The following is a 26,235-nucleotide window of genomic DNA, read 5'->3' on the forward strand; positions in this document are numbered from 1 at the left end:
CCCGTGCACACCAGGGCAGGGACCCTGCAGGCTCTAGAACAATCACACATCCTTTTCCCGGGTACATCTGCCTACCTCTGCTATAGTACCTGAGGTGATCTTTAAAAGCTTCAGGTGGCAGATGTTAAAGTTGACATCCACAGATGTCACTAACGTTTGCAGCCACGTGCCGCTGGAATACACCCAGCTGCTCCAGCAACGAGTAATTTAAGTGCCATGCACGTTGACGAGCACGAGCAAAATGATACAATCATCTCCCGTCTTATTAAAGAATCAGCCATTTGCAAATTAAAAAGGGCTTATAGAGATGAGACAGAAGATACAAATCTATCTATAATCATTATCAATCCCAAGACCTCCTTTTGTTAAACACAGGGGCCTGCAGTAAAGCTCCTGTGACCACAAGTGCAGAAGGACTCAGTATGTGGTCATCAGATCATCTTACCAGAAGAAAATTCAAAACATTTACCAAAAGTTTTTCCACAAGGTCTCTTGCCTTAGGGAAGAATTTTTCAGGAAAGTCATACTCCAGCTTAATGATCTTCTGAAATATAAGATATTCATTTCTGTAAAACAAGAAAAACCATCACTTTGCACAGAGTACACAAACCTCCCCTTTCCCGGGACAGCAGTCACCCTCCCTCCCTACAGAGACACTGTGGTCATTGAAGGACCACGCGGAAGTCCCCTCTACCCTGGCCCAGCCCTGGGGGCTGCCCCCTCCCACCTCGCCGTCAGCTGCTACAATGGTTTCGGGGGGCGGTGAGTGGTCTTACCCCGCTCGAAAAGGCGGCAGTCCTGCCACAAGCTGATATATTATACATCCGAGAGCCCAAAGGTCCGAACTTTAAGGGAGGGGGGAAAAACACAGAAGAAGGACATCTGTAAAATTTCAGTGAGAAGCACAGTTCACTTCGGCCCTGTGGGCTCATACCACCCCACTTCGGTCTCTGATCTACTTCTCTCTGTTACGACCAGGTCAGCGTGAGGGTGGGAACCTGCTCGGAACCCTTCTTGGGAGGGGCCTCCCTGGGGACCCGGGCTCAGAGGACCCCACACACAGCAGGCACTACTGGGCCAGGCCACGCAGCCGTCCCCACAGACCCACCACGTCTGGTGGGGGCTACCTACTTCCTCACAGGGCCAACGTGGTCCCGAGGAGGGAGGAGAGGTCATTCCTGACCACAGGAAACACGAACACCGACGGAAAAGCACCTTCTACTAATGCAGGGGGAGGGAAGGTGGCTCGCGCCCCGGTCACCACAGGTTGGTACAACTGGGAATAAACTCGGATTCTCTCATAACTCACTTAGAGTTTACCTCCGGGACACAGACGCAAGCTCACGTGTGCCAAGGAGCCAAATCAGACAAACTACAGGATGTGCACAAAGCAACGTTTAACTGTTTCCCTTCCTGACCTTGCTGTGAAGAGCCCTGCCCCTCCTTTAAAAACACTCTGATTACACACTGAAAAAGAAACCGTTCTGGGGCGCCTGGGTAGCTCAGTCGGTTAAGCATCAGACTTCAGCTCGGGTCACGATCTCACATTTCATGAGTTCGAGCCCCGCGTCAGGTTCTGTGCCGACAGCTCGGAGCCTGGAGCCTGCTTCGGATTCTGTGTCTCCCTCTCTCTCTGCCCTTCCCCAGCTCATGCTCTACCTCTCTCTCAAAATAAGTTAACATAAAGACTTTTTTTTAATAAACAAAAAAATTAAAAAGAAACAGTTCTAAAATTCCCTAAGTCGTTTCCAGAGCCAGGTGGCAGGGACAGACCCCGAAGGAGGTGCGCTCCTTGCCTGTGATGTTGCCGCCCATTTCCCACCCCGTTCACGCTCTCTGCTCAGTGTCTGAGATCTACTTTGCATATTTCCCCTGAAAGTTCTGCATTCTATTCCCAGCTCAACACTTCAGAAGCATCCAGATGCAATATACCGCACCCCACCCCCCCCCCACCCCCCCGCACCACCAGCTGCCTCCCCGTCCAGTCGTCCAGTCCTAGACCTACGAGGGCTCATGGGTTGCTGGATACAGCCAGCTTCTGGGGGAGGCCGTAGCCTGGCATTCAGAAGATGGGGCTGTAGAGTGCGGGGGGAGGGCACTTGACAGGGGTTAAAAAGTACAACAAATCAGAAATCTGAGGCACAACATATGGATGGAGTGAAGGACGTTTATAAAATGAATCTATATTCTACCCAGTAACTAGATTTTACACTTGGTTTTCTCTACCGTTTAGGTCAAATGGGGATCCACACAAAACAAACGCAACAGAAAAGCATCGGCCCAGTGGGGGGGCAGCGGCCAGAGACGAGGTGCAGGGCTGCGGGCCAGCTGTCATCTCCAGGAAGCAGGACACCCAACAGAGCCGGCCCCTGGGCTCCCCTCGCCTCTGTGATTCATCTGAGTGTTCAACACCAGCAGCTATCTTACCATTTAAAGTGGTTTTTGAATAGAATAAAAACTCAAGGGGGAAGGCAGGGTAACATTTCTGGAAAGCAATATGCACCAAGGATCTTAAAATACGAAGTTAGACCAAGTCATTCCACTTCCTGAAATCCACAAAGAGGAACGTGGGGCAGCCCTGGTGCCCCCCGGCAGACAAGGGGCAGGAGCACCCTTCCTCCCGGGACACAGGATGTGCCGCACCTGGCAGACACGCCAGATCGTGCAAATAAATGAAAAGCACCTCTGAGTCCAATAATAGAGGAAGAGCTCAATGAGCTCCGTCAGACGCACATGCCGGAAGCACACGGCTGTTAGACGTCCACGGACGATTTCAGGGATGTGGGGAGGTGCCTGCTCCATGATCTCAAGGAGCAGGGCTCAAACCTGGTCATTTAGCAGGACTCCAGTTGAAGAGAAGTCACACGAACACACAGAAGACAGGCAGAAATAACTAACTGGAAGGACGCGCCAGATCACTATCTGGTGTCCATAAGCAGGATGCAGACTATGAGCGTTCCCGGTCTTTTATTCTCCACGTTTTCTAAGAGTTCTTTACGATACAAAGGTGCCACTTTTAGAATCAGAAAACTATTAACTATTTATGCATAAATACCACACAACTTAGACGTTTAAAAGCATAAAAAGATGCTCAACAACGTCTCCCTCACAGCACTCTCCCCGCGGCCGGGACACCCACCGAAGACAGTTTAAATGGCAGGCAAGTGAATGTGGGCAGACACCGTCCTTCCAGTTTCCACACAGAAGGCGGCCACGGTGTCTTCCTGATCTCTCCCGGTAGAACCCAGAGACCTTCCCCCATTGGCACTGAAGGGCTGCTTCATCCTAAGTGCCCCAAATCGAGGACAAGCTAGTCCTCAGGCAGCAGCGACCTCGGCTTTGAGAACCTGGCCACCAGCATCCACCACCCAGAGGGTTCCTCAGCCTCTGCGCGGGGGACACCAGGGGCCGACTCATTCTTGCTGTGGGGCCATCACTGCACCGCACGATGCTGGGGAGTGTCCACCCACCGGACGCCACTAGCACTGCTTCCCCGCTCCTGCCAAGCTGTGACACGGAACCGTCCAGACACGGTCAAACATGCTCCAGGGGGCAGAACCGCCTCAGCTAAGAGGCTCTGCCCTACATGGGGTAAAAGCTCAGAATGTGCTGACTGAATTAAAACAAAAACAAAGAACCGGGAGACTGCTAAGATGCCCACCGGCAGCATGTGAGCCCTGGGGCTCCGCCCCTCGAGAGTTCTTAACAAGCGGTCACGCTCAGAAACACAGGGCCACCCCCAGAACCACTCACCCCTCTGCCGCCTCTGACAGTGCCATCTTTCTAGCAAAGGGGCCCCTCGTGGCCGTTACGGGACCCTGACGGCGTGGCCGCAGTGAGGATCCAGGGAGAAGCTGCAGCCACACAACCTATCGTCTGGAAGTGCTCTCCAAACTGAGACCCCAGACGCCACTGCCGCCTCAGGCCCACCCAAGAGAGCCCCCCAGCTTCTCCCTGCTCCTGACCAACGGCACCCCACCCCCTCTCTCCCACTGCACCTCTGCTCCTTGTGAGCAGAGCCTCACTCGTGCACTTCTGATACTCAAAACTCAAGCCCCTGCCGGGCCCGACCCAGTTCTGAGCACTGGGGAGGGATGGCTCACGCTGGCTGTGCCCCGGCCAGGAAACCGCCTCCCCCACGCGATGCCTTCTGGGCCTCTTCCCACGGTCCGCAGAGTAAGGCCAGTGGCGGCACTAAGGACCCCAAGGCTCCGGGACACAGCTAGGAATGTGGACCTCCCGGCCCCACTCTCCCCCACTGAATAGTTGCTTCTGAAGGAACAAGATCAAATATCAGAGTGTAAAGCAACAATGGTCCCGGGAAGTGTATCGTGTAACAATAAAGCAGCACAGAGGTTGGTTATCAAAGGCCATAAAAGGCACTCTCTTAACTAATTAACTTTATATGAAAAAACATACGTTAATAGCCACTGTAGAGAAAAGAGAATATTCTGGATCAGATGAAAGCGGGTTACCTTTTACAGGCCGATTTCTCTGTGAGCAGCTCTGGAGACACATACTGGGCTGTTCCTACAAACGAGTTGGCCCTGGCTGATGAGAGGAGGGAAAAGGGAGAAAGGTCACGCTGAGACACAAAGCATTTGTCATCGACGCTGCACCCTGGACGTTCATCCATCAGGATGTCGTGGTTCACGTGGGCCTAAGTGGGGATCTGTCCCAGTACTGGCCCCCTGGTCACGTGGAATCAGACTAAACGGTCCCAAGAGCCTACTTGTCCAGGGCCCTCCCCTCGAACCCCCTTGTTGGACTCTCCGTCCAAGGCCGGCTCAAAGGTCACTTGCTCTGTGACAGCAGCCCTGGCCACCAGGGCAGCCCCTCCAGACCACCGTGGCGCACGTTCTCTGGGCACCTCTCACTGACCCGGCGGTGTCAGCTGGCAGCGTCTCGAAGAGAGAGGGCTTGTCCGTTTGGTCCACGAATGGTGCCTCAAACAGACCCAGGCACACGGCAGGCACAGATGGGACACACGTACACGTGGGAAAGGACTGGTCCCCTGAAGGCCACAGGCCTCCTTAACCAACAGCTCAGGGAAGCTAGGGGCTGCAGGTGGAATAAGACCTGGGAGTCCCGGCCAGGGGAAGCTTCTCGATACCCCACTGCTGCCAGTACCGCCTCTAGGACTGTGCAACACAAGGATCACCAGGTTCGCCCACAGACTCAGAGGCTCAGTGGCAGCAGGAGCCTCTAGACCCGCTCACCACCAAACAGGAGGTCCCAATACCTGTGTCACCCCAGTGGCTCCCAAGGACCTCGGGGGCTCATCAGCAGCTGAGCAGCCCTGACCAAGCAGCGCCGAGGGCGCAAGTCTGCCCGCGCCACCACATTGCTCCGGAGGCACCCCCACGGGGTGTCCTCTGACATCGGAGACCGTGCGGCCACTCGGCCTTTCCCCGTGACCAACGGACACAGGACCGGGATTCCTGCACGAGAGGTGCCCACCGTCTGAGAGCAAAACGCTTCCCTCAGGAGCGCATGCAATGCTGCAACCCTTCCAACGGTTCCCTGGAGATGCCCCACCTCACCTGCCGTCGCCTGCTTTGCCACCACCTCCCACACTGGCCCCACATCAACGGCACTCTGTACCCAGCACTGGACGGCTGCTGGCAAGGCCGTGGTGCTGCTCGGACAGGCCCAGGGAGGAGACCACCTTTCCCTGCAGCACGTTCCAGCACGGCCCCGTCTCCTAGCCCGGCACCCCAGAGCAGACAAGAGACAGAACACCACAGTCGAACATCATTTTGTTCTGGACAAATAAGCTGTGTGACCTAGCCTGACCCCTCTGCAGATCAAGCAGTTCTTTTTCTCAGTATCTTCAGTGATCCACACCAGAAAGTATTTGTCCCTAAGGACACATCTCCCTGAACCAACCTGAGAGGTAAAACCTCACACCAACACACCTACCACCAAATGGTCTCTAGTCTGCCAGGCCCCTTCTGAAACCAGGTGACACACAGAGCGGTGACCACCCCGTGCAGGGTCTGCTGGGTGGGCTTACTGATGAGGGCCCCAAGTGCTCTACTCGGGGTTGTCACATGGGGACATGTGGGCCCCCAAGGGATGTCTGGCAATGTCTGGAGACATTTCTGGCAGACACCACAGGGGAGAGGGAAGTCAGGGGCTACTGTCACCTAATGGCCAGATGCCAGGGGTGCAGCTAAGCACCCACAGAGCACCAGAAAGCAGGAATCCTCCAGCCCCCAAAGAGCCCAGATCTTGAGTGCCCTCTGTACAGCCTCACTGGGACCGCACCCTCCTATCCTCCAAAAACACAGACCAAGATAGAGCAGGAGCAGCCAGCTAGGTTCTGGAACATTCTGGAGCAGGGGGAGCTGGGGAAGGAAGATCAGCTGAAAGTGCCTTCTTCGTCTTTCTTTCTCAAAATCGCCTACTCTGCTCTATGTTCGGTCCAGGGGAAGCAACCTTCTTCCTCTGCACTGACCACGAGGCTCTGTACTGGGCACATCAGCCTGGTCCTGACACAGAAGTGATTGGGGGTTACAACTACCTGGGACAAAACACAACAGACCTATGTTTGGCGTGTCTACAAAATTCTTGACGGTATATGGCTATAAGCAACACAATACCCGAATTAAAATGCAAAAAGAAACCAGGGCCCCTGGCCACACCAATGCAGCATATGGTCATCTGGACTGAGAGGCTCACTGGTCATGGTGGCCATCATATCCTGCTCACCATCCCTGGGGCTGCCTCAGAGCTGGAGACGCTTGCCATGGGGGACTTCCTGACTGTTGGTCCAAAGGCCTCCAAGGGCAGACGCCCAGGAGGAAGACAGACAAAGCCAATGTGCTGGCTCTTCCCCATTTATCCTCATATATGGGCCCCGTCCTCCCGAGTACTGAAGCCCTAGAGCCAGCAGGAGCCCCAGAGGGAGGAGAGGAGAGTGTGAGAGCCTACCTGAAGCTGGTCCTCCTGCCTCACCCTTATCCCACCAAAGTGGTTCCCCTGGGCCCTGGACCCCCTCACCTGCCCCACCTCCACCCGGGGGGCAGAGGGGCTCACGGTCCCATCGAGGAGACCCAGCCCTGTTGCTTCCTCGGCCCTGCTCTCTGTAACTGGTCCCCTCATTAAGTTGTTTTCCTGTAGAGACGCTGCAGCCACATTTGCATCCTGCCAGGACCCCAAGAGATACTGCCAAGAACAGTGAGGTGATTCACATGAGGAAAAAAAAGAAACTGAGAACCAAAACCAAATGAATCCATTCAATGGTGCAATGAATCAAAGAAACGCAAACGAACACACAAAAGCCTATCAGATCAGCAGAGGCACAAAAGGAAATACACAGTGTTGGCAAGGATTTGAGGAGACACACACTCACCGTGCTACCGGTGGTGATACGGAATGGTGTAATTTTCAGGGGAGCAATTTTCCAATAAGCATCAAAATCCAGAGAGCACAGGCTTGCGCTCTGACCCAGCAGTTCCACTCCTGGCACCCGAGCCTCAGGACGGATCCGGCAGTGACAGCAGGACCACACGCAACGCAATGGCCCTGGGAACCCTGCCTGGTACTTCACTGCCTCTCGTGTGCTCCCATCCTGCATAGGAGTCGTGTGCGGCTTCTGTCATTTGTCTTTTGTTAATGCTGCTATTGAAAAGTTCTGGAAATGTATTTTTGTATGGAAAGATGTCTGTTATGCATAATTAACTAAATTAAATCCAGCTATCAAAACAGGACATAGTGGGGCACCTGCGTGGCTCAGTCGTTTAAGCGTCCATCCCGCTCTTGATTTTGGCTCAGGTCATGACCTTAACAGTTTGTGAGTTCCAGCCCCGAACGTTTAGAGACGTTTGTGCCTCTAAATAGCTACATGATGCCCAAAATAAAGTCTAAAAGGGTCTACACCATCCCCACCCCCGCCCATGGCTAGGCTTCAAACAGTGACTCATGATGTAATTAGGACTGTGTTGCTGTTTTACAGTCTCTGGGCCTGGGTCTGCTGGTCTCCCGTGACACCTGCTGCTCCCTATTACCAGGAGCCTGTGCCCATCTTCTTGAAGGCGGGACTCCAAGTCCCTGGGGAGGTGTGAAATCACCCCCTTGGAAAGGAGCTCTCCTCTAGTCCTGAGATGAAGGAGGCCTCTGGCATACGGAAAAGAACAGGACTGCCCTCAGAAAAACGTTTGAAAGGCATACAATAAAACAGGACTATAAATGACCAAAGTGTCAAAATACTGGGGTAGTGAAAGCGTGCCACAATGATGCCAGGCTCTCTGTATCAGCGCGGTAGGTCATGAGGCCCATCAGGTCTAACAACGCAGGAACTCGGAAGCAGCGAGGAACACACACAACAGAGCAAGACTCTGTGACAATCTGTTGCCCACCTTCGTAATTAAAGGAAACATTCAATTTCACTGAAAGGTTGGTGAAAATCAGCCACTTTCTCCTCCCCAGCTTCACGAGAGCCGACTTCCGTGTGTGACACGAGGGTAAGAGCCCCCAAGAGAGCATGAGAAGCGCAGAGAGAATCTGGTTACCTCCCCCAGAGGCTCAGAGATTAACCGAAGGCCAAACTGCTCCACCTATTGGAAAACCAGGCCCAGAAACCCACCGTTAGTCAGAATGCTGCCTATTCCACACCACTAACCCACTAAAAGTGGGCCACAGGGTCAGGGTAAAGAAGAGGGTCTTGAGCTGTGCTGCTGTCTCCACCCTGAAAGTGATTCAAGCAAAGTGACCAGCATCCCAGGCCGTGAAACACTCTGGCCACCACCTCGGACTCGGAAGGGCCTGTGAGGAAGGACAAGCCCCAGGGAGTGCTCCTGAGGTCAGAGGACACCCACCCTCTCTGCAAAGCTGAGAGTGCAGAACTGCAGTGTCTTACTCATAAGCCCCCAAGTGAAGCAAGCAGACACACTCCCCAAAAGAGGCTTCCCTCTTGGACAAAAGATGAGCAAACTGAATACAGCAACACATCAACAGGAGTACGCACCACGACCGAGTGCCATTTATCCCAGGAATGCAAGGGTGGATCAACATACAAAATTCACTCAGGGGCGCCTGGGGGGCTCAGTCAGTTGAGCGTCTGCCCTCGGCTCAGGTCATGATCTCGCAGTTCACAATTTCGAGCCCCGCATCGGGCTCTGTGCTGACAGCTCAGAGCCTGGAGCCTGTTTCAGATTCTGTGTCTCCCTCTCTCTCTGTCTTCTCCCACTCACACTCTGTCTCTGTCTCTCTCTCAAAAATAAACAAAAACACTAAAAAAAAACCCAAAAAAACCCAATATAGTACATATCATTAGAATAAAGAACAAAATCCACATGATATCTCAGTAGATTCAGAAAAAACATCTAATAAAAATCCAACATTCCTTCATGACAAAAATACATCACAAAGTAAGAAGAGAAAGGAACCTCCTGAACCTGGTCAAGGCGTCTATCATCAGCCTGGATGGTCAAAGACTGAAGCTTCTCCCGGAAGATCAGGAACAAGACAAGGATGGTCAATTCCATTCGACATCGTCCTGGAAGTTCTGCCAGGCCCGCCAGGCAACAAGAGATAAAAGGCATCCGGAGTGGAAAGGAAAAAGTAAAAAGTATCTCGAATCACAGACGGCCTGATCTATGTAGAAAGTTCTGAGAATTCACTACAAAACAGTTACAACTAACAGATCCAGCCAGGCTGCAGGACACAAGGTGAGAGCACAAAAGCAAATGTATTTCTACACGCTTGCAACGAACAATGTGAAAGTAAAATTCGGAAAACAATTCCACTTACGATAGACTCCAAAATAAAATACTTGGGAATAAATTTACTAAAAAAAGGAAGAAAGCTTGACACCAAAAACTAAGACAGACTTTGGAAAGAAATTACAAGACCTAAATGGAAAGACGCCCCCCACGCCGACCCCACCCTGACCCCAGCCGGCGTCCACTCAGCACGACGCGTCCTACTCCATCGATGCTAGTGTGGACCAGAACTCCACTCCTCTTTAAGACGAATCCTGTTTAGCCATGTGCACGCCGGGCACCTGAGTTGTCTCCACTGTCTGGCTATCGTAAATAAAGCTGCTAGGAGCACTCCTGTACAGCGCTTCTGTGGACACGTCTCCACAGCGCTCAGATACATCTGCGAGAAGAACTGCTCACTTACAAGGGACGACGCTTAACGTGCTGAGGAACTGCCAGCCTTTTTTCAAAGTGACCGTACCATTTGACATTCCCACCTGCGCAGCACAGGGTTTCCATTCCTCCACGCCCCTGCTAACGCCTGATATCGTCTGTCCTATTTCTTTTTAATGCTTACCCTTGAGAGAGCGCCCCAGCATGTGTGCGCATGAGCGAGGGGGGTGGAGGGGGGAAGGGATCCAAAGCGGGCTCTACGCTGACAGAAAGGAGCCTGAAGGGCGATGGGCTCACTCGAACTCACAAACCTCACAAACCGGACCAAAGTGACCAAACTGAACCGTGAGATCATGACCTGAGCCACCCAGGTGCCTCATTGTCTCTCCTTTTGATCACAGCCATCCTAGAAGATGTGAAGTGGTATTCAGTGTGGTTTTCATTTGCATTTCCCTAATGACACTTAGCACCTTTTCATGTGTTTATTGGCCATTTGCTTTGTCTTCTTTGGAGAAATGTCTATTCAGACCCTTTGCCTGCTTCTACATTTTTAATGTATTTTCTTTTTCTCTTTTAAAGTTTATTTACTTATTTTGAGAGGAGAGTGCGAGCAGGGGAGGGGCAGAGAGAGAATCCCAAGCAGGCTCCACTCTGTCAGCGTGGGGCCCAACACAGGGGTCAAACTCCTGAAACCATGAGACTACAACCTGAGCTGAAACCAAGAGTCGGACGCTCAAACAACTGAGCCACCCAGGGGCCCCAATTTCATTTTACTTCTTGTCTTATGAGTTCTTCAGGCACTCTGGGCTAAGTCCCTTACCACATACATGTTTTTTGGTTTTTTTATTTTTTATTTTTTTTTAATGTTTATTTATTTTTGAGACAGAGAGAGACAGAGCATGAACGGGGGAGGGGCAGAGAGAGAGGGAGACACAGAATCGGAGGCAAGCTCCAGGCTCCGAGCCATCAGCCCAGAGCCCGACGCGGGGCTCAAACTCACAGACCGCGAGATCGTGACCTGAGCTGAAGTCGGATGCTTAACCGACTGAGCCACCCGGGCGCCCCACCACATACATGTTTTGAAAATGTTTTTTCCTGCTTCGCTTTCTGAATGGCATCATGGCACAAGTTTCCCAACTGGATTCAGTCTATGTTCCTTGTGCTGCCCGTGCTCCGGATACCGTATCTAAGAAAGCGCTCCCTGCCTAACTCATGGTCATGGAGATTTACGCTATGCCTCCTCTCAGAGTCTCAGCTTCTAGATTCTACATTCAAGTTCACTTCGGAGCTAACTTTTGTGTATTATGGTGTGAGGTAGGGGTAAATCATGTCTTGGGGGGTGCTTGGGTGGCTCAGTCGGTGAAGCGTCCGACTTCGTCTTAGGTCACGATCTCACACTTCGTGGGTTCAAGCCCCACACTGGGCTCTATCCTGACAGCTCAGAGCCCGGAGCCTGCTTCAGATTCTGTGTCTCCTTCTCTCTCTGCCCCTCCCCTGCTTGTGCTCGCTTGTGCTGCACTCGCTCTCTCAAAAATAAACATTTAAAAAATTTAAGTAAAACAAAACAAATCAAAAACTCCATGTATCATAGCTATGACTAAACAAATACCAATGTTGAGAAGACCAGAGTAAACCATTTCTTGATGTTAAGAGTTATATATGCTGGTATAAGTATAGGGACTTGACTTTCCCCTCTATCGTGTGAACTCTTCTTTTGTGGTGGGTGGGGCTGGAGGCAGAAATGCTGGGGCAGGTTCTAGAGTCCACAGCACACCAGGTGGGGGGGATTTGATGCCGCTCTGAGGGTCTGGATGATGGCCCTCCACAGAAGGTACTGCTGGAGTGAGTGACAGAAGTGACTTCGGCTCTGTAGCCTCCCCCTCCAACCTGTCTCTGGTCATCTCCCACTGCACACCTGCCAGACCTCCCCTCCTGTTTGGCGAGTGGAACCTCCATACCTGGCCGCATACCAGAAAGGCCTACACAGCTCACGACATGAGTTTCTAGACACAAACCCCAAGTCCAAACCTCTATGGCATCCCAAACTCCCCAAGTCTCTACCAAAGACAGCAAAAGCCAGTGACACAGCCACACACAAGGGGCTTGCTCTGCGTGATTAAGTTGCCTCTGCCCAGACATGTCTGTGGGAGCTTGGTTAGAAGTCACAAGTCCTCTGTGCCATAAAGTCCTCATCAATCCCGCATACCCTCAACAGCTGCCCTGCTGTTTCCTATCCTGCTCCTTACAGTCACAAGGCTACTAGGATGCCACAGGAAGCAATAAGGGAGAGACAGAGGGACAACCCACTAGGACAGAGGTCTGCGAAGAGACAACCTGCCTCTTCTAGGAGGGTAGAACGTGCTCACAGGACAGTTAAGGAACCTGGGCCGTGTCTCCACCAACGCACGCTCTCTGGAAGCCTAAGATGTTTTATGGAAATCATCTCTGCACAAAGGTTTAAAAAAAAAAAGCTAATGCAAGAATAAATTCTAAGAGCCTGAACTACTTGAAACAGAAAGCGAGAGCAAGTCACTAAAACCAATCATTCACATAGTTACACGTTTTCCCTTCCTCTAGAAGGGTGGGAAAAAGCCAACTCATCTATACATACAAGAAACTGTCCCTGGTTTACAACGTAAGGACGTCTACACTTCTACTCCCAGAAAGAAGAAATGCAGGCTTATTTCTCCAATGCATTTAAATTCATCCCATTTTTTAAAATGGCTATAAGGTACCAGGACTAGCTTGTGCCAAATATCAGGTTGTGAGGCAAATGGACACAGAGGAAAAACAGCACAGACCCCGAGGTGGCTGGCTCCCAAGGCTGACAGGGGGAGCCCCATGGCGGACGGTGACTTGTCTCATGGGAAGTGACACGTGACGGGACAAGGACGTTTGGGGCCATGGCAGTTCCTGCTTGGCTCGTGTGTGTCATGGGCCACGCCTACGGTCATGGGTTATACCACGTCCACAAAACACGACCGCCGGCCGACACAATGTTCCTGTGCAACAGCAATGAGTCAGGTGGATCAAGGTTTTGGGGCATCTCACAAGTGCCCAGAGAACCTCTCCAAGGTGGGAAGGAGGGACAGGGAGCTGCAAAAAGAAGCTGAGTGGCACCAGGACTAAAATTTGTCAAGAAACAAGAGTATCTTCCTTGATTACAAGTTCTGTTTCAGCCCCAAAAGGGTGGCGCTTTAAGATTCTCGAAGAAGGTCCCAAATCCGAGATGCAGTCTTGGCGATTCAATGAGAGTCTGCGCAAACATCATGGCACTGACAGGATCTTCCCAACAGAGAGTTTGAAAACATGGGGTTGCAAAAACACCAGGAAAGGAAACAGAAGGCACCCTGTGGAACAGAACCTACCCAGGCCCAGGCAGGCGCAGTCAGGAGGAGGGGACCCCAGACATCAGCCCAGCAGCTGCCCTACGTGTGGTCGCCAAGCAGGCCTCAGTCCGACCTGAGACGGAGCAGACCTGCCTGGCTGAGCTGCAGGGCTCCTCGGAAGCCGAGCTGCTCGCGCTGGGGCCTGGAGCTCACAGCTCCCCTCCTCCACAGGAGGGCCGCTGCAGCAAAGCGGAGGTTTCCATCTGAATCTCCCTTCCGCCAATGACCCCAGCAGTCGCACCTGCTCTGGCCGCTCCCCAGCCCGTCCATCACGGCCCTCTCACGGGTCCCCACAGGGCCTGGCAGAGCTGAGCACACTGCCCTAGCCTCTCGGGCCAGGGTGGCTCTGTCAGTTACACTTGTCCTGACTCAAGGTTCCTTTTCAAGGTCCCTGATTAATTTCAAGGTCCCCACTGGCTAGCTAAGACACTCAAGGCCCACTGTACTGTCAGCAACTCGTCTTCAGGTGATGGAGTGGTCACAATACGTAACCCGGCACCGGGAATCACCCTGAACAAACAGTGACCGGGATGGCTTGCAATTGTAAATGTGCACTTGACTAGCAGCTTCAAAATCAGCCCCTACTCGTTCTTTGAGTTCGTAGAACCTCACCATCATCGGGGTGCCTGGGCCACCACTGGCAGCTACACAGAGGAGATGGGAAGACAGGCAGATGGCGGGCACTGGGACGGAGACCGTGCTCTCACAGTTACAAGCCACAGTGCCACGGGAAGAGCCGGGAGCTGATCCCACCGACTCCACACCCCTGCTCAGAAGACCAGGAACAAAGCACCCTGGCATCTTCTAGGACTCGGAGTGGTGAGCCCCAGTGGACACCTGCAGGTGCTCACAAAGACCTGGGACGACAACATGCAGAGTGGCTGGCAACCCAGCACCCCCTACTCAAGGCCAGGCAGACCAACCGCAGGCCTAGAAACCTAGTCGCCTCCCCCCACAGTCCAGACCAGACAAAACCGCCCAGACCTCCAGCGAGAGCCACCACGTGAGGCAGGGCCTTCCCATGTGAAAGCTTCAGCAACTATCTTACAACAGCACAGGTGTTACAAACATGTCACTAACAATGAAGACAGTACAACACAACACATTTCTAAGAAGTTGTTTTCGATCTCAAGCACTGAGCCAGGACCTGCTGGAAACAGAGCACTCACACACCTTGTTTACTCTCCGGGGATAAGACTTTCGCGGTTCCAAAATCTGTGATCTGGATGTGCATGTCTTCATTTAACAAAATGTTTTCCGGTTTCAGGTCCCTGTGAAAGCAGATTTTTTACACTTGAGGTGAAATATTTAAACAGTTACGCTATTACACACTTTACAATTTTTCACTGAAAACAAAATGGACTGATTAACGCTTATAACCTTTATGGACCGACAACCAAGAATGCGAGTCTTTTTAAAAAGTTCACAATGAACAAATATTAACTGCACTTAATGAGTACCTTCAAATTACATCACTTCAAAAGTACATCTATCATTTTCAATAAACTTTTTATTAAAGTGTAACCCATCATTTTTAGCCCATAAAAGGAAGATCTTTGAAACCTACTGTGGTCATCATTTCACAATATATTTTAGTCAACCATCCTGTTGTACACCTTTGATTTACACAGTGACGAATGTTGTTCGTTATTTCTCAATGAAACCAGAAAAAAGAGTTAAAATGATAAATCCTGTTATATGTCTTTTACCACAATAGAAAAACGATCAGTAACCACAACAAAAAGAGCTCGTATGAACGCTTTTAATTTGACAATGTCAGAAAGTCATGGAAAATAAGATCAGAAATAAGTACGCACAAAAGCTATCAGGCAGGAAATAAAAGCACCCGGTCAGGATGGCTGGGAAGGCCACCCACCCACCCAGCAAAGACATCTGACCAACATCACCTGGGAAGTCTCATCAACTTCTTAAATCTCACAAGGAGGCCTCCCACCACTCCAGAAAATAAAGCAGAGCTGACCCTGGGGCCTGGGGAACAAAGCCCACAGGCCCCTGGCATGGTACCTGTGAATGATGCCCTTGCCATGCAAGTACTCCAGAGCCGACACCATCTCGGCCGTGTAAAACCGGGTGCACGTCTCATCGAATGAGCCAATTTTGCGAATGTATTTAAGTAGTTCTCCATTTTTGGCATAACTAAGACCAAAGTCTAAATATCACGTAGTTAAGGAAGAGTGCAAAAGTCATTCTTTTAAACTAACCTTATAGCCCAATAGGAATTTCTTAAGTTTCATTTATTTACTTGGGGACGGGGGAGGGGCAGAGAGAGAGAGACAGAATCCCAAGCAGGCTCCACATTTAGTGTGGAGCCTGACTCAGGGCTCGATCTCATGACTGCGAGATTGCAACCTGAGCCGAAATCAAGAGTCAGATGCTTTACCAACCAAACCACCCAGGCGCCCTAGAATATTTTTCATTAATGAAAACTGAAGGTACCTGTGTCTTAAGACAGCTGTCCCTCTTCAAGTCGGACCATGGCATGATCATACACACAGCTGCTGGGTGTGACAGGAATCCCTCGCCCCAGCTCCACGAACAGGCCCCAGCATGGGTTTCTCCCCAAGAACACAAAGACACCCATCCCTCATTCCGACTGCCACTTCTGGACCCCACCATCTCCACAAAACACCCACGGGCTCAGTGAAGGGAAGCCACCAGAGACGGCAGACAGAGCCCGTGGCACAAATGCCTCTTTGCAGCCAGGGGAAAGGGCCCTCTGTCATAACAGAGCCTCCAAACCTGCATCACGACAGGCACACACTCACTGGGCACCCGCTGCTTTCCACGGTGTGCTAAGAGTCAACTCATGTAACGGTTTCTCAAATGCAAGCTCCTTTCCACATATAAAGCAATGTGTTTCATAAAGAAATGCCACTTTCAGAGTGCTGGGGACAGGGGTGACACCCCTAAACGAACCAACAGAAAGCCCTCTCCCCACCGCAGCAGCCCTTTGGTACTAGACCAGGTCACTGCTCCCCTGAAGACGGAACCACTGGGAAGAGCCCAGTGTGCATGTGTGTCCTGCCTGGACAGCCTCACCTCTCTCTCTTGAAACCCCCACCTCACCCCCAGAACAACCTGCACAGGAGCCAAACCACAGGTCGGGCCCGAGCCCCAGGTACTGGACCAGTCGGCAGCATCTGGTCTGGCTGCCAAGCACCCCTACCCCAGAAACCCTGGGGCCCCGGGGAGTCTGCCTCTCCGCTCACTGGCAACACCCCACGTGCCACTCTCTGTGTGGGGGTGACTTGGGCTCAGGCCTCGGAACTCTCCCCTGCTGAGCACGCTGTGGGGGGCCGACCAGCCCGCCGACACCCCTCCCACCCCCCTCCGACCCTCAGTTTGTGAGCTGCCCTGACTCTTCGCGGAGCTCTGCCGGCAGCCGCCCAGCAGCAGCCGGCACCTACGGATGCGTTGAAGGCCAACGCCACGCACACTCCCAGCCTAGCCTCTCCCTCAGACTCTTCCGGCTCACCTACAGCAACCCTGCGCACCCCGACTCTGAGGCCTCACGCCCGGAAGCCACCCTGACCGCACTGCCCCTCACCCGGCTCACCTGCAAAAACCCTCACAGTGCAGCGCCGGCCACGGTCACGGCAAACGGCTGCTCTGCTCTAGCCTCTCCAGGCTCCCCGCAAACTTGGAAGAAAATCTGTGATTCTCGCCAGGCCTCTGAGGGAGGAGGAGCTGCCCCTGCCCAGCCTTTTCACCCCACCTGCACAGACACGCTCCTGCCCTTGCTCCGCCCGGGACTCGGGCCAAAGTCCATGGGTCCCCTCGGACCAGCAGGCTACAAGAGCAGCACCTTCCGGCGCCCTCTCACCGGGCCCTTACTACCTTTGTTCCCTCAACACATACCACATGGGCACCCATCATCAGCGTGTGCTAACTCCCGCGCAGAATCCAAGCTCCGGGAGCGCTTCCCTTCTTGACCGGCATAACCCCATCACCTGGCACTCAACAAGAACTTCTCAACAAAAGGACAAGTTCAGCTGACAGTTGAAGGAGCCAGAAAATGGTGTCGAAGGGAGACAGGGATAGAGCAAAGCTTCAACCCAGAAGGGTCTGTGCAGAAAGAAGAAAGGGGAAAGCCCGGGGCAGGGGGTGTGTGTGGGGGGGAACGGAACAGCCAAGCCCTCACACGGACCAGCCTTAGCGCCAGGCAGCTGAGGAGACCGGAGGGCAGGAGGGAAAGAGCTAATGTCAAGACTGAGGTTTAAGCCCGAACAAGTCCTGAAGCAACTACATTTGACAGCCTCCTTCTCAGTGGAACAGAAGCCAAGAGCATCTGCTGGGACTGAGGACAAGAGTCACTGGGACACATAGGGGCTGAGGAAGTTCTGGTTGGGAAAAACTACAGGAAAAGTCCATGGAGTGAGGAGAAACTGGCCAGCCAGACCCCATGATGGGCAGACCCTGGGACAAGCTAGACAACACAGTCGTGCCCCACCCCTACCATGGTGCCCTACCTCCCTGCTCCCTAAGCAGAGGTAAAAGAAGGGGGAAAGAAAAACACTGCCCCAGGGGTTAGAGAAGTCAGGGAGCAGGAAAGGCCCTGAGAGGAAACAATCAGCAGGGTGTGACAGCCCTGCCTGAGAGCCAGAGGCACTCGGGGATCAGAGCCATCCACAGGCCACAGCAGACTGGGGAGGGTCCATGGGGAGGGGGAGAGGAGAAGGCCTGGGGAGGGGAAAGAGTTTGGGTCCCTGCGGTTACTCCCTGGACTTCGCACTTGGGGGTTAAGCCTGGTAAAGACGTGCATTCCAAACAAACCCCACAGCCCTGGGCCAAAGAGAGCAGTGAGGGGCCCTGGATGTCCGAGATCCTTCTTCCTCTCTCTCACTTCCCTGCCTTGAGAAGAGACTTGACGGAATTCCAAGGAATAAGGGAATGCCTTTGAATAAATATCTAGCAACCACAGGGTTAAAACAGTAACAATCCTTTCGATACAAAGCTTATCAACAAAAAAACCTCAAAAAAGTTTGTGCTGATCTCCCTTGAAGTACATTCCACTTCAGTGAACGTCAGCGATCCCAGGGGCTCCCACAGCAAAGTGATGTGAATTCATTTGTACTTAGAATATGCCACCCTTGCTTGTCCTGTCCAGGGAGGGACGACTTGTGAAAATACACACTGGGGTCATGACTCCAAAATAGCACGGGGTCACTGGTGCAATTTCAGGTGCGACTGTTCAAAGGATACACAGCTTTTCATCATCCTGAAATGTGAAGTAAAGTTTAACAAAGAACGGGTGATCCAGGCGTGACATCACGTCTCTCTCTCTGGTTACATACGGGACCTTGTTCTCTTTGATAATGTGACGTTTCTCTAGAATTTTAACTTAAAGTAAGAGAGAAGCAAGTTATTACAATTGATAGTGGTGAAAACAAAACAAAACACCACACTAGAAACAAAACTCATAAAGGTAACTGGAACAAATTGAAGTTTTTCACAGAACATACCCACCGGCTCCGTGGTCTCTAAGACCACAAGTGCCTGACCCTGAAATGAGCACAGAACCTCCAGGCACTGGGCAGCCAGGTGGCCATGTGCCTGCAGGCACCCCGCCCTGCATCCCAGATGCGCGGCCCACTGGACTTAGTACTTACTAGCGTATTCCCTTGAGGTTGCCAGTTCTCGGGCCAGGACAACCTGGTTTCGGAAGAAAAGGGGAAAGAGGAGAGAAAAATCACTCAATGAACCAGGGCAGTGAGTCTCACAAGTCACCCTGCAGCCGACAGAATGGGCTAACATGCCCCCACCATGAAATTACATTGAAATATTTGAAATTACATTAAAACATATCTGGTCCTGTGCTAACAAATACAATGGATGTTAACAACAAGGTGAATATGTTCTAATAAACAGCAAACGCATATATCAATCAACTGCTTTCAGAAGGTTCTTGATCAGCTGCTAAGTTCCCCTAGTGCCATGAAGTACACATTCAGGAACATCTTAGACTAATGTAACCCTCACAAATAGTAGAAAGCAGCAGCAAATAACACCTCTAGAAGTGAGTCCTGGGAATTCCCTTAAAAAATAATTTTAAGAGGGGCACCTGCATAGCTCAGTCAGTTAAGCATCCGACTTTGGCTAAGGTCAGGATCTCGTGGTTCATGAGTTCAAGCCCTGCGTTGGGCTCTGTGCTGACAGTTCAGAGCCTGGAGCCTGCTTCGGATTCTGTGTCTCCCTCTCTCTCTCTGCCCCTCCCCCATTCGCACTCTCTCTCTGTCACTCAAAAATGAATGTAAAAAAAAGTTTTTTAAACAATTTAAAGAATATATTCTCAGTATATGTTCATTGTTCATTCTGCCCTGAATTTGGGCTTTTTCAAGTAACTGTTATCATACATTTCTCTTGATGCCCCTCTCAGGTACTGTAAACACTATCCTACCATCAAGGGCACAGGAAGCTAAACCACGAGTGGCCCACAGGGAGCGTCTCCTGGAAGGGTACAGTCACACCCCAGGCTGGGTTCTCTCAGTAGCACACCTAAGTCTTGTACTCAACCACCACTTCAGGGCAGAGAACCAAGAGGGCACAGCGTAACGTGGAAAAGATAGTTCTACACAAGCAGCCTCTGAGCACAACCTGGGCACCAACTCCCACAGGCCCAGCGAGGCGTGTCTGCCGGGAAGCTGAGGCAGCCTCCACCCACCCCAGCCAGCTGAGGCAGGTGCCCCTAAGAGGCCTGCACAGAGACATGGCCCAAGGCCCAGAGAGCAGAGGGAAACCTGCCCAAATCCTGGGAGAAACTCAGGAGGCCGTGGGCCGGGATCGTCCTACAGTATTCTCCGGCAGACGCACCAGAAGTGATGCTGGGAGAGCACTGCGTGAAACGCCCTGCAGTTATTAAGGAGAACAGGGTTAGATTGTACGTGCTCAAGTGCAAAGATCTCAAAGATCTTTCTGGAGGAATGTACCTGTGTGGACTGTTCTCAGGCACTGGGGGTTGGGGAGGGGCTGGGGAAAGACCCCTCTCCTTATGTTATGTGTTCATGAAATGTTAAATCTCTTCACAGGAGCATGTCCTAGCTACCTAGTAGAAAAGAGCAAGAAGAAACTATTAGTACTAACACTTAATGGGACCCTTTCTGAAGGAGCTATTTATGAAATCCTTCTGTTGTGTGAATTCAACATTTCACATGCAGGCCTCCTTATGGGCACAAGGCAGGAAGTATCCCTCTTCCAGAGAACAAGGCATGACGCATGCCCCCACGGCCCTCCGGGCTGACAGCAGGGCTAATCTGGACGTCAAGATCATCCCCAGGGGGCCAGGCAGCAGCAGGCCAGGCCTCTCTACTCTCTAGGGCCAGGCTCGGCCAAGAGCAGATCCTGCCCAGCCTGGGAACTGCCCCTTGTCCTCCACCCTCCCCTGGAAATCTAATTTTAAGAGGTCTCTATTTCAGGAGTGATGAAGAATACCTGAGGGTAGCACATATAATTTGAGAGCCAGGCTACAGGACTCCCAACAGTGCCAGGAAGGAGCCTCCAGCTCATGGTGCTCTTCTCTGGCACCTCCCTGGCACAGGGGTTCAAAAGGCACAGGGGTGACAAGAAGTACAGCTGGGGCTCTTCAACAGCAGGAGTGCGTCACCCAGAATGGACAGTGCCCACTTTTACCCACCATGGAAACCCACGGACCAAGGGGAATTTCACAAGTAAGGCTTCATTTATTAGTCAAGATAAATGTCCATGAAGTAAAACTGAGAAAAGGAGAGAATGCTTCTTCTTTTACTGGACTATTTTAAGTAACCATGCAGAACACCCAAGGTTCTTTTCAAAATAGTTTCTTCTTTCTGAGAGGATCTGTGAGTACCAGAACTACTGGCAACTATGCTCAGAGTTAAAGATTTTTATCGTGAGGGCACAATTCTTTCATAATTTAAACAGAAACTGCCAATAAAAAAATCTAAATTAAAAACATAAGGAGAAGGGTGCCTGGGGGGCTCAGTCGGTTGAGCATCCACTCTTTTCAGCTCAGGTCATGAGCTCACGTTTCATGATACTGAACACAGAGTCTGCTTGGAAAATTCTCTCTCTCTCCCTCCCCCCCCCCCGTTTGTCTCTCAAAATAAATACATACATACATACATACATACATACATATATACATACATACTTTGGAAGGGAGGAGAGGGGAGGGGAGGGGGAAGTGGAGGGGAGGGGGAGAGGGGGGGAAGGGGAAAGGGAAGGGGAAGGGGAGGGGAGGGAGAAAGGGGAGGGGAGGGGGAAGGGGAGGGAAAGGGGAGGGGAAGGGGGAGGGGAGGGGGAAGGGGAGGAGGAAGGGGAGGGGAGGGAAGGGGGGAGGGGAGGGGGAGGGGAGGGGGAGGGGAGGGGGGAGGGGAGGGGAGGGGGAGGGGAGGGGAGGGGGAGGGAGGGGAGGGGAGGGGGAGGGGAGGGGAGAGGAGGGGAGGGGAGGGGGAGGGGAGGGGAGGGGAGGGGAGGGGGAGGGGAGGGGAGGGGGAGGGGAGGGGAGGGGAGGGGGAGGGGAGGGGAGGGGAGGGGGAGGGGAGGGGAGGGGAGGGGAGGGGAGGGGGAGGGGAGGGGAGGGGAGGGGAGGGGAGGGGAGGGGAGGGGGAGGGGAGGGGAGGGGAGGGGAGGGAGAGGGGAGGGGAGGGGAGGGGGAGGGGAGGGGAGGGGGAGGGGAGGGGAGGGGAGGGGGAGGGGAGGGGAGGGGGAGGGGAGGGGAGGGGAGGGGAGGGGGAGGGGAGGGGAGGGGGAGGGGAGGGAGAGGGGAGGGGAAGGGGAGGGAGGGGAAGGGAAGGGGAGGGAGGGGAAGGGAAGGGAAGGGAAGGGAAGGGAAGGGAAGGGAAGGGAAGGGAAGGGGGAAGGGAACCTATAAGGGGAGCAAAAGTTAACATTGATTAAATGAAGCTGGGAACATGGGTGAGCTATAATATTTCATGTTCTTTGTATTTTATAACATTTCATAAATGTAAAAAGACAAAAGGGGGAAAAAAAAAAAAAAGACAAAAGGGAAAACACATTTCACCTGAAGTTTTTTCACAAAGGCCAGGCAAGAAAGCCCTGCCAGCAGGAGGCCGCTGCAGAGCCGCCCTGGCCAGCCCTGGCCATCCGCAGGGCCCTGCTGGGTCCAGGCACTCAGGCCTCCCCCAAGCCTGCACAAGTCCCGTCCCCACCCCCCCCCCCCCCCCCAGGCCTCACCACAGCCACGTGGAGCTGCTACCTCAGCAAAGGGGCTGCTCTGAACCTTCATTCTTTGCTTTAAAAGGAAAAATGCCACAAGACAGGCACAGCTTACTCAGGTAGCAAACAGAGGTACCCAGCATGTGACCTGCTGGTGCTGATTGTGAAAATACTATTGCTGATTGTGAAACTGAGGCCACCAGAATGTGGAGGCTAGCAGGTCCAAAGGCTGCGCCGCTAGCAGCTGTCAAGACTGTGCTGTTTTACACATTGTTTTAAATAAAAGAGAAATAATAAAGGTCACTCAATGTTTCCCAAAAGCTCTGAAGAGATACTGATGCTGACACTTACAAGAGAAAGGGTAGAAAAACTTGGCAGGACCTTGCTAATGGGACACAAGGACACAGGATGTAACTTGTTGATGAATAAATTAGAATCAGAATAAAAATTAGGATAAAAATTAACTGCATTAAAAAAAAAAAACCAAAAAACAAAACAGGGGCACCTGGGTGGCTCAGTCACTTAGTTGAGCATCCAACTCTTGATTTCAGCTCAGGTCATAATCTTACAGTTGCTGGGCTCAAGCCCTGGAGCCTGCTTGGAAATCTGTCTGCCTGTCTCTCTGCCCCTCCCCACTCACATGCTCTCTCCCCCTCTCGCTCTCAAAAATAAAATAAACATTAAAAGAAAAAAAATAGAAAGATCGAAAGATACCTTTCAAAGCTTTCATGCACAAAATCACGGCTTAGATATTTTAACCATGTGACCCACTTGGCGTTAGCCAGCCCCCAAATCACCTTCACAACAGGAGCTGAACCCCCGAGGGTGGCATGTACTCACTGTTGAGAAAGAGCCTTCACCAAGAATTTTCCCAAATTTGAAGTCTTCGGGCCGTTTCTTCCGAGGCTGTGGCGGTGGCTGTGTGGTGTGCTGCAGCGAGTTGGCGCTCGATCGGGACTCAGCCGCGGTGCTGTCCATGGTGGAGCCCTGTCTGCTACCACCACTGGGAATGCCAGGGGCCGAGCCGGACTCAGTCTGGGTCCTCACCATTGATGGGGACGGGCAAGAACATAACACCACGCTGGACTGAATAGGAACGGTGTCATACTGGTGGACACAGGAAAAAATGGTAAGACTCCAAGCAGCTCACTTTTTCTAAACATGTGAAGTGACGCGCTGACGTTGTTGAAACACAAATACCGCCAAGTACAGGATAAGCCATCTGAATTCGGCCGCAGGGTTCAGGCCACTGCCCTCCTCTCCCAAGGCCCTTCCCTGCTCAGATCCCAGCCCCCACCCTTGACCTGCATGCCCACCAACCCCACCATCCAGCACCTGTCCACCATCATCCCCCTCCCTCAGGGTGGAGTGAATGTCGAACGACCCCCCGCCACACACACACCACTGAAGCCAGTTGGCCTTCCCATCACTGCCAAGCCTAAACAACACCTGCAGCCAACCCATCCACAGAGGAAGTCAGTCCAAACTCTCTGACCACAGTGTCCCCATCCCAGAATTCCCTGCCTACTCACCCACCCGCACCTCATACAGAAGGCATTCAATTAGGACTTGAACAAATAGACAGCTTTAACACTGCATCCCACAAATGAATAGAATTTTAACCTAGCAGTCCTAGAACATGGAAGCATAACCTCGTGGAAAGAAGAGTCCAAGAACCATCAACTACAAAAAACAATTTACAGTTGATAAAAATAAATATATAAGCTTCTCAAAAATACAGAAGTTGAATAATTGGTTAACAATTTGGAAAATATCTGGGGCACCTCAGTGGCTCAGTTCACTGAGTGTCCCAACTCTTGATTTCAGCTCAGGTCATGATCCCAGGGTTCATAGGATCGAGCCATGTATCAGGCTCTGCACTGGCAGCATGGAGCCTGCTTGAGATTCTCTGTCTCCCTCTCTTTTCTGCCCCTTCCCTGCTCACTCTCCTGCTCTCTCAAAAATAAACATTAAAAAACAAAACACAATTTAGAAAATATCTTATTTTGAGCCCAATTGCACACTCCACACCAAACTTACCTCCAAACCAGTTAAAGTGTTCTGTTTTTAAATTATCTAAACAAATTCAAAAATTTAACAGATTTTAAAAATTATTCAATGTCGGGGCACCTGGATGGTTAAGTGACGGAATCCGTTAAGTGACAGATTTCAGCTCAGGTCATGATCTCTTGGTTCGTGAATTCGAGCCCCACATTGAGCTGTGCTGACAGCTCAGAGACTGGAGCTTGCTTCAGATTCTGTGTCTCTCCCTCTCTCTGCCTCTCCCATGCTCACGCTCTGTCTCTGTCTCTCAATAATAAACGTTAAAATTTTTTTAAAAAATTATTCAATGCAGTCCCTATTAAAATAGTAGGTGGCTTCCTTGCAGAAATTGACAAGCTGATCCTAAAATTCATGTGGCAATTCAAGGAACCCAGAATACCTAAACAATCTCAAAAAAGGAACAATGCTAGATGACCACCTCACACCATCTGATTTCAAAACTTACTACAAAGCTACAGTAATCAAGGCAGCGTGGTCCTGGCACAGGACAGACAGAGATGGGTGGGATGGAGTTCAGAAGCATGCCTAGACATCTACAGCCCAGTGATCTTCAACAAGGGTGCCAAGACCCTTCAGTGGGGAAGTACAGACTTTTCAACAAACGGTGCTGGGACATATGCATAGCCACATACAAAAAGAATGAAGCTGAATGTCTTTCTTATATCATATACAAAATTAACTCAGATGTGCCAAGATCTACATATAAGAACTGAAAGTATAGAACTCTTATTAGAAGACATACCAGTAAACCTTCCTGACCTTGGCAGTGGTTTCTTAGATATGTGACCAAAAGCACAAGCAACAATAGCAACAAAAGCAGATCAAAGAGACTTCATCAAAATTAAAAACTTTTGTGCTTCAAAAGCACCATCAAGAAAGTGAAAAGACAACTCATAGAATGGAAGGAAATATTTGCAAATCATGTATCTGGTAGGGGCTTGTATCCAGACTACATAAAGAACTCCTACGACTTGATTAAAATGCAACTGCACGCGCGCGCGCGCGCGCACACACACACACACACACACACACACACACACACACACACAGTTAACAGATAAGGGATCCAAATAACATTTCTCCAAAAAGATATACAAATGGCCAATAAGCACATGAAAAGATGCTCACCATCATTAGTGATTACGGAAATGCAAATCAAAGACAGAGTGAGATTCCTCTTCATACCCACTAGGGTGGCTAGAATTAAAAAGATCAGAACAAATGTTGGTGAGGATGTGGAGAAATTGGGACCCTCACACACTGCTAGTGGGAATAGAAAACGGTGCAGAGAGAAATCTGGCAGACAGTTTGACAGTTCCTCAAAAGGAAACAGGAGCCATATAACCAAGCAATTCCACTCCTAGGCGTGTACTCGAGAGAAATGGAAACCTATGTCCACACAAAACTTGAACAAAAATGTTCACAGCAGCATGATTCTTAACAACCAAAGGTGAAAACAATCCAGATGTTCACCAATGGATAAATGGATGAACAAAATGTAGTCTAGC

The 26,235-nt window shown here is 51.4% G+C and overlaps 1 protein-coding gene across 8 annotated transcripts in view; it reads right to left on the bottom strand.

Moving 5' to 3' along the window:
* PDPK1 (3-phosphoinositide dependent protein kinase 1) overlaps nt 1-26,235 on the bottom strand; it is a 78,241-nt gene that overhangs the window by 18,012 nt on the left and 33,994 nt on the right. For 5 of the 8 annotated variants that reach the window (XM_060648176.3, XM_060648175.3, XM_060648177.3 and 2 more), the window contains 8 exons: nt 23,504-23,770; nt 19,120-19,162; nt 18,713-18,850; nt 15,515-15,659; nt 14,663-14,760; nt 4,476-4,551; nt 777-845; nt 470-566 (listed from right to left, as the gene is read on the bottom strand). In XM_060648176.3, the coding sequence (XP_060504159.1) occupies nt 470-566; nt 777-845; nt 4,476-4,551; nt 14,663-14,760; nt 15,515-15,659; nt 18,713-18,850; nt 19,120-19,162; nt 23,504-23,713 (876 nt within the window). In that variant the 5' untranslated portion in view covers nt 23,714-23,770. Of the gene's footprint in view, nt 1-469; nt 567-776; nt 846-4,475; nt 4,552-14,662; nt 14,761-15,514; nt 15,660-18,712; nt 18,851-19,119; nt 19,163-23,503; nt 23,771-25,855; nt 25,925-26,235 lie in introns of all 8 variants that reach the window. The other 3 variants (XM_078440222.2, XM_060648174.3, XM_060648170.3) reach the window with 1 other exon arrangement.

This window comes from Panthera onca, chromosome E3 (assembly GCF_046562875.1).
Source record: "Panthera onca isolate mPanOnc1 chromosome E3, mPanOnc1 haplotype 2, whole genome shotgun sequence".
Classification (NCBI taxonomy): Eukaryota; Metazoa; Chordata; class Mammalia; order Carnivora; family Felidae; genus Panthera; species Panthera onca.